We start from the raw sequence: 14,185 nt of genomic DNA, 5'->3' as shown, positions 1-14,185 counted from the left end.
CAGTTCCTTGCTGAGCCCCCAGCCCTACCCCAGCCCCTGTCCACACCACGAGCTCCCCTCCCATTCCCCATTCCCCACTGCTCCCATCTGGCCTTGAGAAGAAGCCCTGCCAGCCTCTCGGCCCGGCCCCCTCGGAGGGCCTCCCCTGAGACGCAACAGCTGCCAGCCAAGAGCCCTCTCTCAACCAGAAAATCCTGGCGCAGGCGGTGGCACCTGCCCTGTTTCTCAGACTCTCACTTCCCCTTGGCAGTGCTTCTGCCTGGGGCCCCGGGCGTCACAGGACCGCGTCCCAGCCCCCGCGCCGGCCCAGCCTCCTCGCTCCCAGCACGTCTTCAGATACCTCAGCCGAGTCAACTCTGTTTAGTTTTCCAGCACAGTCTGTCCCCATGTGGCTCAGGGACTTGGAGGTCCCAGGTCCTGGAGACGCCACCCAGGCCCTGGAAAGCACCCAGCGCCATGGGACAGCAGTGGAGTTCTGACCTCTTCGTACCCTCAAATCCTTTCCCAACCCATAACCCATCTAGCTCCCGCCCAGAATTAATCTCTGGTGGTTCAGAGCTCCCAGCCCTAGCCTCTCCCCAAGGAACACTTACCTCTCTGCCCACAGGTAAACTCACCAGGAAGAGGCTCCGCAGTGGACAGGCAGGGAGCGCCCCTGGGGTGGGACCGGGGCGGGTTGTCTCAGTATACCCGGCCAAAGCAGGGTTGACGAATGCGGGAGGAATGAGTGAATGAACGAATGATCGATACATAGGTACTCCACAGTTCGCTGGAACAACTCAGTCACATCTTTAAGTACTCAAGTTAATCCAAGCCCCCACCCCTCCAACGACAGGAAATCCACTCTCCCAGGGTTCCCCTCTGCAGATACTCGCAAGTTTCCCTGGGGCTGCGCGGTGGCTAATTGCATGTATCAACAACTTGGGTCAGTTATGGTGTCCTTCTCTTTGGTCAGACACTGGCCTGGTGATCACGGTGGCGGTATTTCACAGATGGGGTTAGCAGCCACAGTCAGTTGACTTTAAGTAAAGGCGACGAGTCTCCAAAATGTAGTGGGCTGCGTCCAATCGTTCAAGGTCTTACGAGGGTGAACTGAGGCTTCCAGGGACCAGAAGGAATTCTGCCTCCAGCCTACGTGCTCCACTCCTTCCTGGTTTCTAGCCTGTGGAGGGCAGACTCAAGACTTCAACATCACTCTTACCGGGGTTTCCGACCTCCAGCCCACCACACAGAATCCAGACTTGCCCACCCCACGGAATCCAGACTTGCCCACCCCACGGGCTCATGAGCAGATTCCTTGTAATAAATCCCTCAACGTACATGTAGCTACATCTGTCCTCTTGGTTCTGTTTTTCTGGACAGCCTGACTGACACCAGCTCCTTCTTCAGTGTCAATTGCCCAGACCGGAAAATCAGCGTCATTGCTCTACCCAGGCAGGTGGGGCCACCGAGCCATGCCCCCAGCTCTGTCCATACCTCTGTTCGAGGCCTTTGCAGGGCCTGAGGAGAACTGGACAGAGGCTGCCAGCCTTTTGGTCAGGGCCAGCCTCTAGAAAGGACCAGAAGGTTCCCTGCAGCCCGCGGTCCCCCAGCCACCCTGGGCCCGGGGACTACAGGCATCACAACAGAAAGACCCCTACACACACACACTCCCCACCTGGGAGTCCCTGGTTTTTGTCATTAAAACTCTATTGTGGGGAAGCAGATGTGGCTCAACTGATAGGGCATCCGTCTACCACATGGGAGGTCCAGGGTTCAAACCCCGGGCCTCCTTGACCCGTGTGGAGCTGGTCCATGCGCAGTGCTGATACGCGCAAGGAGTGCCCTGCCACGCAGGGGTGCCCCCGCATAGGGGAGCCCCACGCGTAAGGAATGCACCCCGTAAGGAGAGCCGCCCAGCACGAAAGAGAGTGCAGCCTGCCCAGCAATGGCACCACACACACGGAGAGCTGACGCAGCAAGATGACACAACGAAGAGAGACACAGATTCCCAGTGCTACTGATGAGAATCCAAGTGGACAAAGAACACACAGCGAATGGACACAGAGAGCAGACAGTGGGGTGGAGGGAGAGAAATAAATTTTAAAAACAAACAAAAAATACTCTCTTGTTGGGAGCAGATGTGGCTCAAGCAGTTGAGCACCTGCTTCCCACATGGGAGGTCCCAGATTTGGTTCCCGTGCCTCCTGAAAACAAACAAACAAGCAAACAAACGAAGAAACCAACTCAGGGGAGCTGAAGTGGCTCAGCGATTGAGTGCCAGCTTCCCATATGTGAGGTCCTGGGTTCAATCCCAGACCCCAGTACTTCAAGAGAAAAAAAGAAAAGAACTATTGATTTTTCTATTACAAAAATAGCACAAGCATGTTTTTATAAAAGAATTTAAATGTCATAAAAATATGTTGGTTAGAATCCTCCTTCACCTTCCAGATCACCACCATCAACAAGATGTGCTGGGCTTTCTTGGAAAACAATTCCTGGCTCAGTAAACTGCTTCCAAGGAGAAGCTGGGAGACATCGAAGGAGGGGGAAGGGCAGAATCTAACTGGCAAGGCTGAACACTGGCCTTGACATTTAAGTCCTGAAGCGATAGGGCCGAGAGGCGCCTGAGATGCCAGCTGGTCCTATCTGCCCATTTTAGAGACTGACAGACTGAGGCGCCTCATGGGGAGACAACCAAGCTGGCTCTGGGCAGGAATTTGGCCAACGAAGCCCCTGCAGAGTCTCCCCGGGGCTCAGCCTCGATCCACAGCCACGGGAGCAGGTGCTGGAGCACAAGGGGTGTCCTGAGCCCAGGCAGTGCGAGCTGGAGGAGGGAGAGGGGAGGACGGGAAGCCACGGATCCCAGGAGCTTGAAGACCCGGAGTGGCGTCAGAAGCGCTGAGTCCTAATCCTAGCTCTGGGGCCGCCCAGCCGCGCGACCCTGAATGGTCACTGCCCCCCTCGAGTCTCAACCTCCTCAATTTAGGGAGTGGTCAGTGGCGTCCTGGCCGCGGGGCTGAGCAAGCTAAGGCAGAGCCCGCGGGAAGTCCTGGGCCCACGCCTGGCGCAGAGGAGGGGCCCAAAACATGATAGCTAAAGGAGCGGGATGGGGAGAGACGCCGAGAACAAGCTGAGTGGGGGCCCCCAAAACCCAGCAGACCCAAGAGGGTGCCCCATCTCGGGCTGCGGGAGGACCCATGTCCCCGAGCCAGGCCCAGGTCCTACCCAAATTAAACAGTAACCACCCAAGGTCAGGGAAAGGGCCTTGTGGGAACAGGTTTGCTCCAAGGGGCAGCTCGGCCTTGACGGGGTGGCTCCGCCTCCCCCCCCCCCCCCGCCTATAAGTGCGCCCCTGCCGGGGCGACGGCCACTGTCCTGACCGCTCGCAGCATGCTGGGCCTCGCTGTCCTCGCCGCGCTCCTGGCCTGCGGTGAGCGGGGGGCGCCGGCCCGTTGCAGCCAGCGGGCCGTGAGCCGGGGCCGGCCTGGTGGGGAGGACGGGCCGCAGGTGCTCTGGGTCCAGCGTGGGTTCAGCTGCTCCTGCATCCCCAATCTGCTTCCTTATTTGCAGATCGGGGTGATGCTCAGACCCCGCGAGACCTCGTGAGGGTTAGAGATGAGGTGTGGGCCGGGGACACAGTGGTGCCGCATCCTGGGTTCTCTCCAGGGACCAGGGGGAGCCTGCCCTGCTCAGCAGCACCTCACCCTTGGGGATGCTTTGCTGTCCCATTCTGAGGGCATCTCACCAGCTCAGGCATCAAGGGGCTTGGCACGAATGCCGTTTCCTCCCTGCAGGATCTAGACCTGTCACTTCACCTCTCTGAGTCTCGGGGACACTTTCGAGAAAAGTGAGCACTTGATTAAGAGTCCTTCCAGCTAACAACAACAGTAGTGCCAGTAATAATAGAAGCTCCTGTTTATTGGGTGTTCGCTACGTGCCGGGCACTGTGCTAAGCCCTGCACGTGCGGGCACTAACTTGATCTCAGAACAACCCTGAGACTGGGCTCTATTCTACCCTCGCTTCACAGCGCAGCCACACTGAGGCTTGGCATTTGGTAGCTTGCCTAAGATCACGTGGCTGGTTAGTGGTAGAGCTAGAATGAGAACCTGGGTTGCCTCGCTGCATTGCTCGTGCTTGCTGACCACCCCACACGGTTTTCTGGTGGCCGTAGTCTGTACCTCTGTGGCTGTAATGCTCTCCCACCCCGATAATGCTGCAACCTGGAAGGGCCAGGGCGGCCAGCATGAAGGACACAGCCGTGCCCAGGCACGCACACACATGCCAGCCCGATCTATGTCCTTTGATGTATCAAGCCGCCACTCTGTCCTGGGCTGGAAAGCTGAGCCCTTAGATGCGTTGTCTGATTCAGGACAAACCCCCCTGCTTATTGCTAGACTTCCACTTCACAGAAAGGGCAGTGGAGGCCCAGAAAATAAGCTGGTGTCCCCACTGTCACGCAGGGAAATACGAAGCCGCGTCTGCCCCGGCCCAAAGCCTGCGCTCTCTCCCCCTGCCCCTTCCCCACTCACCTGTGCTCCTCCCCGCCCCTCTCGCCCAGCCTCCGGCTGCGGGGTCTCCAGCTTCCCACCCAACCTATCCGCCCGGGTGGTGGGAGGAGACGATGCCAGTCCCCACAGCTGGCCCTGGCAGGTAAGCATGCTGCTCTGGGGAGGGCTGAGGGGCCGGGGTTGGGCAAGGGGCCCCGGGACCTGGGGGCTGACGCGGGCCCTTCTGCACCCTCCTCCAGATCTCCCTCCAGTACCTGAGCAGCGGCACGTGGAGGCACACATGCGGCGGCACCTTGATTGCCAGCAACTACGTCCTCACAGCCGCCCACTGCATCAGGTGAATGGGAGGACGCCCCGGACACCTGACTGTCACCTGGGGTGGAAGCCTGATAAGCCGCTTTTAGGAAACACCTGCTACCGCGGGGCTAACAAACCACTTGCTCCCAGTAACCCAGTTGTTCATTTATTCATCCAACAAATATTTATTACATGCCAGGGAGTACGGCAGAGGCGAAGACAAGCTCTGTCCACCCTCGGGGAGCTTATATTCTAGGGAAGACAGAAAAAGAAGCAAGTAAATATGCAAGATATCAGCCAGAAAAGGAAAAAAAAAACCAAAGCAGGACGAGGATAAAAAGCATACAGGGTTTCTATTTTAAGTGGGATGGCCAGAGAAGGACCTCTCGGATAAGGGGACGTTTGAACAAAGACCTGCAGGAAGAGAGGGAAGCAGCTGGGAAACCTGGAGGAGGGGCGTTCCTGATGGAACAGCCAATGCAAAGAAAGCCCTGGGTGAGGAACCTGCCTGCCACGGCTGAGAAACAAGGAAGCCATACGGCAGGGGCGGAGCGTGCAAGGGAGAGGGGAGGGGAGGCGAGTTAGAGGGGAAACAAGCGCCTGCTGCTGCAGGTGTGACAACTTCGGCGTGGACCCCGAGGACCCTGGAGCTCTTGGGAGGGTTTCTGAGCAGAGGGCTGAGGGTGGCTTCTATTTCTGAAGACAGCCTGGTTGCTGGGTGAAGAGTGCGCAGCGGCGAGGCCAGGGTAGAAGTGGGGGTGCGATTAGGAGCTGGAGGCTGAAACCACCGCGGCTTGGACCCGTTGAGCCCCACTGGGCCCTGGGCAGGAAGTTCTACCACTATCTCCAGCGGACAGATGAGGAAACCGAGGCCTCAGCCTCCTGGCCGAGAGTGGCCAAGCCACGACGTGAACCCGCGTCCCTGGGAGGGGTCACTGGGGTGGGCGCTCCCTTCCAGCGCTAGCCACTGTCCCTCACTCTCCGCAGCAACGCCCGGACCTACCGCGTGGCCCTGGGGAAGCAGAACCTGGTGGTGGAGGACGAGGAAGGCTCCCTGATCGTGGCCGTGGACACCATCTTTGTCCACGAGAAGTGGAACTCCTTCCTGGTGCGGTGAGTGCCAGCTGGCGTGTCGCGGCCCCCGGGGAGCGCCGCGCGGCAGGGCCGGCCCCGGCCCCATCCCCAGTTCCCCGTCCTCACCCCGAACAGGCAGCAGAGGACAAAATGGCCAAATACTAAGTGGGGGTGACACTCCTCCCACCCCATCACGGGCCAAACACAGGCGAATAAAGACACCGAGGTCGCAAGCGTGTCTGGCTCGAAGTTCCTTGGCCAGAGGCTAAGCCAGGAGGCCCCTGTACTGAGCACCGACTGCAGGCCTGCCCTGCAATAGGCACTTTACATCTCTGATTTAATCCTCGCCACAGCCCTAGACAAGGAAAGGAGGCCCGGAGAGGTTAAGGGGTATGTCCAAGTCACACAGCCCAGTACAGGGAAGAACAAGGGAGCATGCAGGGCTGCCTAGGGCTGCCAGCTTTCATTCCAGCAAAATGGAAATATAGAAATCACAGCTGTGGGTGTCCTGCTTCAATCACTGTAATTTCCCATTTGCTTTAGCTTCATTTCTTCTTGGTACGTGACCAGCGGTGGTTCTGAATGCTTCCACTGAAGGCACTCAGGCGGAAGCAGCCTCGTTGAAAGGGGCAGGGGATCGTGCTTGCCTGATGACACATCTGTCGGCCGTAAGGAGCTGGCTGTCCAGGAGGCTCGTGGAGGACCCCGCTCCACTTTGCCTGACTTCCAACTCACAGCCCAGGCCCCCCGTGTTGGCTTGAGGGGCCTGCGCTCTCCTGCCCGCTCACCCTCTCTTCTCTGAATTCCAGGAACGACATTGCCCTCATCAAGCTGGCGGAGCACGTGGAGCTGAGTGACACCATCCAGGTGGCTTGCCTGCCCGAGAAGGGCGCCTTGCTGCCTCAGGACTTCCCCTGCTACGTCACTGGCTGGGGCCGCCTCTGGAGTGAGTACCCCCCCTGGAGAGTCCCGGAGGTCTTCCCGGAGGAGGCGGCTCCCACAGCCAACACATCACCCACCTTTACCCATCACTGTCCCCTTTTGCCCAAACATTTTCACACCTTCTTTAGCTTTGTAAAAATAACTGATATTTATTAAGCACATGCCATGTGACCGTCTAACCCGGGCAGAGTAGGAGGGCTGGAAGGGTTAAGAGGATTAGGGCCTGGCACATATGAAGTGCGATACAAGTGAAAGCGAAATCAAATAAACTGCTGTGAGGTGGGGTGGACCTTTATGGCATGCCAGATGCCCAGATAAATCCCAGCTGGATGAAAGAGGTAAATGCAAATATAAATGAAACTCTGGAGAAGAATGCAGATCCATACTTAGAAAATCTTGGGGTAAGAAAGACCTTTTAATGGGTAATGGCAAAGGCAGAGCATGGAGGAAATGACTGACAATTAAAACCCCAGACTTCAAATTTAAGGCGACTCCAGCTCCGTGGTTACTCCTTGAGGGTCTCTGCGGATCCGTCCTGCCTTCCCCCTGCACCCCTCCCCACCCTCAGAGGGGTCTCTGAACCAAACGGGCCCCCACTGGCTGGGCGTCCCGCCTCTTGATTCCAAGCAGGTGTGTGGTTCCCAGGGGCCCTTGGCCAGGCCCCAGCCCACCCCACCCTGCCCCCTGACGGCCCAGGCGGTGACGGGCCGGGCAGGCTGCCCCGGGGCCTCCCTGCTCACAGTCGGCTCTCCCCGCAGCCAACGGCCCCATTGCCGACGTCCTGCAGCAGGGCCTGCAGCCCGTGGTGGACTACGCCACGTGCAGCCGGAGCGACTGGTGGGGCACCATGGTGAAGGACACGATGGTGTGCGCCGGGGGCGACGGCGTCATCTCGGCCTGCAACGTGAGTGTCCCTGCCTGTGTCCCGGTGGCCAAGCAGAAGGGGGCAGGGAGGGCGGGGAGTGGGGAGACCCACATGGGCAGATCCTTTCTAAGGTTGGGTTTAAGGGATTTAGGCGAACCCCTGCACCCCATCCGTTCCCCTCACCCTTACCCACACACACAGAGCCTTGTTGCTGGAGCATGAGAGTTGAGTTGGAGAACCTTGAGTTCAAGTCCCAGACCCACCACTTTTTTGCTGTGTGATCTTGGGCCGGATGCTTAACCTCTCTGAACTTTCCCCCCATCTATAAAATGGGGCTGCTGTGAGGACCAAATGTGTCTGTTGAATGTAGGAGAGGCTTCATTAAAGCTGTCATTCTTGCCATCAACTCCACCAGTACAGGGAGACAGGATTTAGGGCAATCTGACACAGACCCGAGAAACATTTAAGACCATCGGGGACTGTCCTGTTTTCAAACACAGGCCCCCTTCTCCCCTCTTCCCACCTCCCCCACTCTCCCAGGTCTCCAATGTAGCCCCAGCGTTCTCATTCTCTGGGAAGCTCGTAGAGCCTTAGACATGGTGGCTCTGCACAGCTGGGGAAACTGAGGCACAGGAAGGGTTAGCTTTGTCCCAAGATCACACTGCAATCCAGGCGGCAGACACCCAGGGCCACCCAGGGCTAAGGCAAGGCAGCCCTACCCCACACTGCCTCCCTCGCCGGGGAGAGCGGAGGCCAAGGCGGGGGTACAGAGAGAAGAGACCCCGTCCCCCTGCCCGGCCCGCTCCGGCCCCGCCCCCCACGCCTGCCCCTGGGCGGGGCCTGGCGGCTGACGCCGCCCGCTCTGGCGCAGGGGGACTCGGGCGGCCCGCTGAACTGCCAGGCTGAGAACGGGTCCTGGGAGGTGCACGGCATCGTCAGCTTCGGCTCGGGGCTGGGCTGCAACACGCTCAAGAAGCCGGCCGTCTACACCCGCGTGTCCGCCTACATCGACTGGATCAGCGAGGTGCGGCAGCGTCGCCCGCCCCCAGCCCCCAGCCCCCCACTCCCCCTCCCCCGTCCCTTCATCCAGCCCGCGCTCGGATGTGCCTTTATTCACTGCTTGCTGCTTCGGCCACCTGCTCACCTGCTTACGCATTCACATCCTCACTTACTCATTCACTCACTCATTGGCACTTGCTCGTGCAGTTATTCTGTTTGCTCAATCACTCATTCGCTCATGCACTTATTTGTTCACACATACACTCACGTTCATCTGCCGTTCATTCATTCGAGAAGTAGTGATTGAGCGCTTGCTGTATGCTGGCCTTCATTGGGTGCGAGGAAGGAAACGGTCCTTCACTCCCCCAACCATGCCTCCACTGGCTGCAGCAAATACTACGTCCCACTCCCAGGCCACACACCTGTCCCCCCCGCCCCCCAAAGTGAAACGTAGCCCCACGGGAGCAGGGCCCAGCAGACGAGAGGGGATGCGTGGGATGGCCATTTATCATCTTGAGGGTGGGAGACCCAGAGGGCCACTCTGAGCTGGGGCTTTCCCGCTGGACGCAGGCTGTGTGCCGAGCCCCGTCTGCCCAGCACGGTGGGGGCAATGCTAAGGGGTGTGCAGGCCCCTTGGGCACAGGCAGAGCTGCCCGTCTGGGCTGCCTCCTGGACCCCTGTCAGAGGCTTGCACTACCCCAGGAGGGGCCACACACCCCCGAGTCGCTCACACGCTTCTTCTCTGTTCCTCTAGAAAATGCAGCAGTGAATTATCCTTGGGATCCGTGGCAGCAAATTCCTGCAACGACAATAAACCTCGTTCCCTCTCACGCCGCCTGGATTCTTGCCGTGCCCTCCCTCGTGGGTTCCAGGCTCTCTAGGCGCCGCCCCTTCCCAGGGCTTGCAGGGAGCTGCTGGGGCGCTGGCTGGGAGGCGGCAGAGGGGCGGGCATCCCCGAAGCCATTTGGGTAGCCGGAGGGGATAGGAGGTGGGGACACCTCAGACATTTGCCCCCGTCTGTCTCCCAGCCATGACCCGGCGGGACCCTGGCCAAAGCCCTGTCTTCTCTGATCCTGCCTCCACAGAGGCGCCCCCTCAAGGGCCCGAAGCTGCAGTGGGGGCTGGGGTCTCCCCAAGGGCAGCCGCCCTCAGCCTGGAGCGGCAAGGCTGCCCAGAGCTCAGGACAACCCTGGCTCCCTGAGAAAGGGGCTCCCCAGCAGGCCCCCCACCCCAGCGTAGCCCTTGCGGCTGCTATCGGCCTGGGGACCCCGTGTAAGGAGCTCTAAGTTCATGCCAGCCCTGGGCTGGACCCGGGGAGGCTACGAGGGGAGCAGCAGACCCTGGGCCAGTCTTCAGAGCTGGAAAAGACTTCACCAGAGTAGACAGGAGGGAAACTGAGGCCCAGAGAGAGGAAAGCGCCGGCCTGATCTTCGGTACAGGCACCAGCAATGCATGCACCGCAAGAGGCTCAGAGAAGGGGGCGCTCACCTCAGGCTGCCTGGGGGACAAAGGGTGCCAAAAGAGAGTGACCCAGTGTCCCGGGAGGGACATTCCAGGTGGGAACCTCTGACCTACCGTCAGGGTCCCCCGGCTGGGACGCTTGTGAGAACGTGCTGATCGGCAGAGGCCTTCTCCAGTAGCTCTCCAGTGGGTGCCCCACCCATCCCCCACCTAGCCTCCATCCCCTACGCCAACCCCCCCCCCACGCCCCCCAGTCTCTGAACTCCTCACAGGAGAGCCCTTGGCTGCCAACTGTCTCTGGTCGGTCCACACGCTATCCTGTTTCCCCATCAGAGTTTGGCTGCTAGAGGGCTGGGACGTGGCCTCCTCCCCTACCCTGTGATGCCAAGCCAATTCTCAGAAAAGACTTCATTTGCTCCCCAAGCAATGGGGTCTGCAAGGAACGCAGCCACGGCTCAGGCCTGGGAACCCAAGTTGAGTCAGGCACGATCCCTGCTCTGGAGAAAACAGACCCGTGAACAGGTTATTTGAGCTCTGCGATGTAAGTGCAAAGAAAAGGGTCCAGGCCAGGAGCACAGAAAAGGCCTTAATCCAGTGTTAGCTGAAGGGGGGAGTCCAAGGGGGGGGGGGTCCCAGGAAATTTTAAGCTCTGTCTTACAATTTGAGTGGACGGTGCCCAAGTACAGAAGGTCGTGCTGACTGCTTGACCCAAACTCCAATCCCAAGTACCTTCTTTCGCTCCTGAGTCTCCATTAGAGTTTATGACCACCAAACACTCGCTGTCCCTGGAGTTATGGGACTCAGTTCTGGCCTTTGAGGTATAACAATGGAATAATAGGTAACATTTATTGAGCGCTATGTGCCCACACTCTTCTACAGGTTTTACATGTATTATCTCATTTAATCCTTGAAACAACCCATGTAGGTTGCTCTTACCATCATGTTCATTTTACGTGTGGAAAAATTGAGGCCAGAGAGGCTTAGTCACTTCCCAAGGCAATTTAAGTAGGAGGCAGTGGAGCTGGAATCCAGACTTGGTTGATCCCAGCTTGCTCTTGACCACCAAGCTCTACTGCCTTGTGATATAAGAATTCTGCCAGGGAAGTGGATACTTCCTGATACGAGGAGACTGACACAGCGCATGCCCCCCCTTCCTCTTCCTCCTGCCTTGAGTGTGGACACAATGCCGGCAGCCATCTTGTAATCAAGAGAATTGCAGAGTCGTCAGCTCTGACATCGAACTGCACATCTCATACCAGAAACTGGCCTCTGAATTTTTTGCTATGTGAAAAAAAAAAATTAACCTGCATTTGTTTTAGCCCCTGTAGCCAGGTTTTCAGTTACTTGCAGCTCAACACACTTTTCATTGATATGCTGGGAGACAATAGAAGGACTCGCTTTCCCAGCACAGGGAGGAGCATGAGCAAAGTCCTGGCAACTGCTAGAAGAAAACTCCGAGCAGCTGGTGTTGCTGGGCCTAAGGTGTGGGGCAGGGAAAGGTGGCCAAATGGCCCAGTCTGCCCAAGACTAAGGAGTTTTCTGGGACACAGGACATTCAGTGCTAAAACGAGGACAGTCCTGGGCAAACTGGGACAGCTGGTCACCCCAGCAGGGAGGGGCGAGAGATGCACCTGGAGGTGAGCAAGGCCCTTTGTGGAAGGTCTTGTAACCATGGCAGGTTGTTGGGGCTTTATTCTGAGGGCAGTGGAGAGCTATGGAAGCATTTGAGAGAGAAGTGATTGCTGTGAGCAGATGTACACACTAAAGCATTCATCTGGCCTCTCTGCGAAGGGTGGTTCAGGGCCCGCAGGAGCAGAGGCAGGAGGCGGCTGCACTGTCAAGGCCAGAAATAATAAGGCCAGGATGGAGGTGCTCATGGAAAAGAGAGCAGCAATTATTTAGAGACCACCCAGCCCCAAATCTACACAAACAATTTGGAATGAGATAGACTTATTAAAACTACTTTACCTTAGCCAAAAAATGGTGAAGCATGAGCCACAGGTATGTTTGTTCAACAAGAGTGGGAAATTCTCATATCTGGGGATAAGATCTGCTACTGTGTCCAAGAATCAATACCAATCTTTAGTAGGCAAGAGTAATGCCCCCTGCCCCCCAAAAAGATACCCACGTCCTAAACTCTAGCCTGTGAATATGTTACCCTACCTGGCAAATGGGGCTTTGCAGCCATGATTAAGTTAAGGAGCTTGAGATGGGGAGTTATCCTGGATTTTCTAGTTGGATCCAACTTAATCACAGGGTTCTTAAAAGAAGGTGGCGGGAGGGTCAGGGTCAGAGAATGAGATGTGACGATGGGAGCAGGGGGTCAAAGTCACAGTGAGAGCTGAAGGTGCTAGACTGCTGACTTTGGAGATGGAGTAAGGGGCCACTAGCCAAGGAATGCAGGCAGCCTCCAGAAGCTGGAAAAGGTCAGGGAGTGGACTCCCCCTGGAGCCTAGAGACAGGTGATTTTAGCCCAGAGGGACTGATTTGGACTTCTGACCTCTGGACTGTAAGATAATAAATTGGTGTTGCTTTAAGCCACTCCATTTGTGATCATTTGTTACGGCAGCAACAGGCAACTCATACGCTTTCCCTCCTCCCGAGTTAGAGGCAAAATCCAAAGTACACCACGGTGGGTACAAGGGTGAGGGAGAGGGAGGGGTCAGCAAGGACTGCCTGCGTCCTGGCTTGGCTGACAGCAGGATTTGTGGACTTAGTCCAAGAGGTCACAAAGTGGTTGTTGGAAATGGGGGAAAGAAGGAACTCAGGCCCTGAGACCTGCTCTTGGAGACTGAGATCTCCCACCTGCCGAAGACACACTAGAGTGACTCTGGGCACACACTGCCGTCGCCAGCATACATTGAGCTGTTGGTAAATCATGCACTAGGTGCCATCCAAGAGTTTCACGTGCTCGATCCTGTTTCATCCTCATTGCAACCCGATGACAGGGGTCCTGATTGTAACTCCCCTTTCTGCAGGACCTGAGGTGAAAGAGATTTTAAAAACTCACTAAGATCACACAACTAATATTATGTTGAATGAAATAAGCCAGACACAAAAGGACAAATACTGTATGGTCTCACTAATATGAACTAAATATGAAGAATACATACATAGAGTTAAAACCTAGAGTATAGGTTACTAGGAGATAGAATGAGGGTTGAGAAGGGGTCCCAATGCTTAATATATGTAGAATTTTTAATTAGCTTGACTGTAAGAGTGTGGAAATGGGTAGAGTTGATGGTAACACATTACAGTGAGTAGAACTAAAATGACTGGTTTATAAATGGGATTGGGTTGAAAGTCTAGGGATGTAAATGTCAATGAAAAGAAAGCTAGAGAATAATCTAGAAACTGACTAACATAGTGAACCCAGAGGTGAATGAGGATTGTGGTTAATAGTACAAATACAAGAGTATTCTACAAACTAAAGCAAATGTAGGGAAGCGGACTTGGCCCAGTGGTTAGGGCATCCATCTACCACATGGGAGGTCTGCGGTCCAAACCCTGGGCCTCCTTGACCCATGTGGAGTGGCCCACGCACTGTGCTAATGCGCACGAGGAGGGCTGTGCCACGCAGGGGTGTCCCCATGCAGGGGAGCCCCACGCGCAAGGAGTGCGCTCCATAAGGAGAGCCACCCAGAGTGAAAGAAAGTTCAGCCTGCCCAGGAATGGTGCCGCACACACGGAGAGCTGATGCAACAAGATGATGCAACAAAAAGAAACAGAGATTCCCATGCTGCTGACAACAACAGAAACGGACAAAGAACACACAGCAAATAAACACAGAGAACAGACAACTGGGGTGGGGGGAGAAGGGGAGAGAAATAAATAAGTAAATAAATAAAAATAAATAAATAAAATTATTAAAGCAAATGTACATCACTATTACAAGGTGGTAAGAATATGGTGATGCATGGGAAAAATAAAATTAATGTAACTTATGAACTATAGTTAACAGCAATATTGTAATATTCTTGCATCAACATCAAAGAAGGTACTGTGTTAATAACAGGGGAGTACAGAAAAAATATTCCAAATGTATGCTATAGAGAC

General features: G+C 56.2%; 1 protein-coding gene and 1 long non-coding RNA gene across 2 annotated transcripts in view; one reads left to right on the top strand and one right to left on the bottom strand.

Annotated features, from left to right (window-relative positions):
* Window positions 1-3,342: 3,342 nt before the first annotated feature.
* On the top strand, window positions 3,343-9,501 carry CTRC (chymotrypsin C). The gene is made up of 8 exons (XM_004472175.2): window positions 3,343-3,412; window positions 4,542-4,633; window positions 4,731-4,828; window positions 5,776-5,901; window positions 6,672-6,808; window positions 7,563-7,708; window positions 8,541-8,693; window positions 9,423-9,501. Exons 1-8 carry the CDS (start codon window positions 3,373-3,375, stop codon window positions 9,435-9,437), a joined length of 807 nt encoding a protein of 268 aa, XP_004472232.1. The 5' UTR covers window positions 3,343-3,372; the 3' UTR covers window positions 9,438-9,501.
* Window positions 9,502-12,715: 3,214 nt separating this feature from the next.
* Window positions 12,716-14,185, bottom strand: part of LOC105747472 (uncharacterized) — a 28,708-nt gene continuing 27,238 nt past the window's right edge. Inside the window, exon 3 of the long non-coding RNA XR_001119471.3 lies at window positions 12,716-13,110. This is a non-coding gene — a long non-coding RNA (uncharacterized lncRNA). The remainder of the gene's footprint in view (window positions 13,111-14,185) is intronic.

This window comes from Dasypus novemcinctus, chromosome 9 (genome assembly GCF_030445035.2).
Source record: "Dasypus novemcinctus isolate mDasNov1 chromosome 9, mDasNov1.1.hap2, whole genome shotgun sequence".
NCBI lineage: Eukaryota > Metazoa > Chordata > Mammalia > Cingulata > Dasypodidae > Dasypus > Dasypus novemcinctus.
The sequence above is the reverse complement of the archived record's forward strand: the minus strand, read 5'-3'. Positions and strand labels throughout refer to the sequence as shown.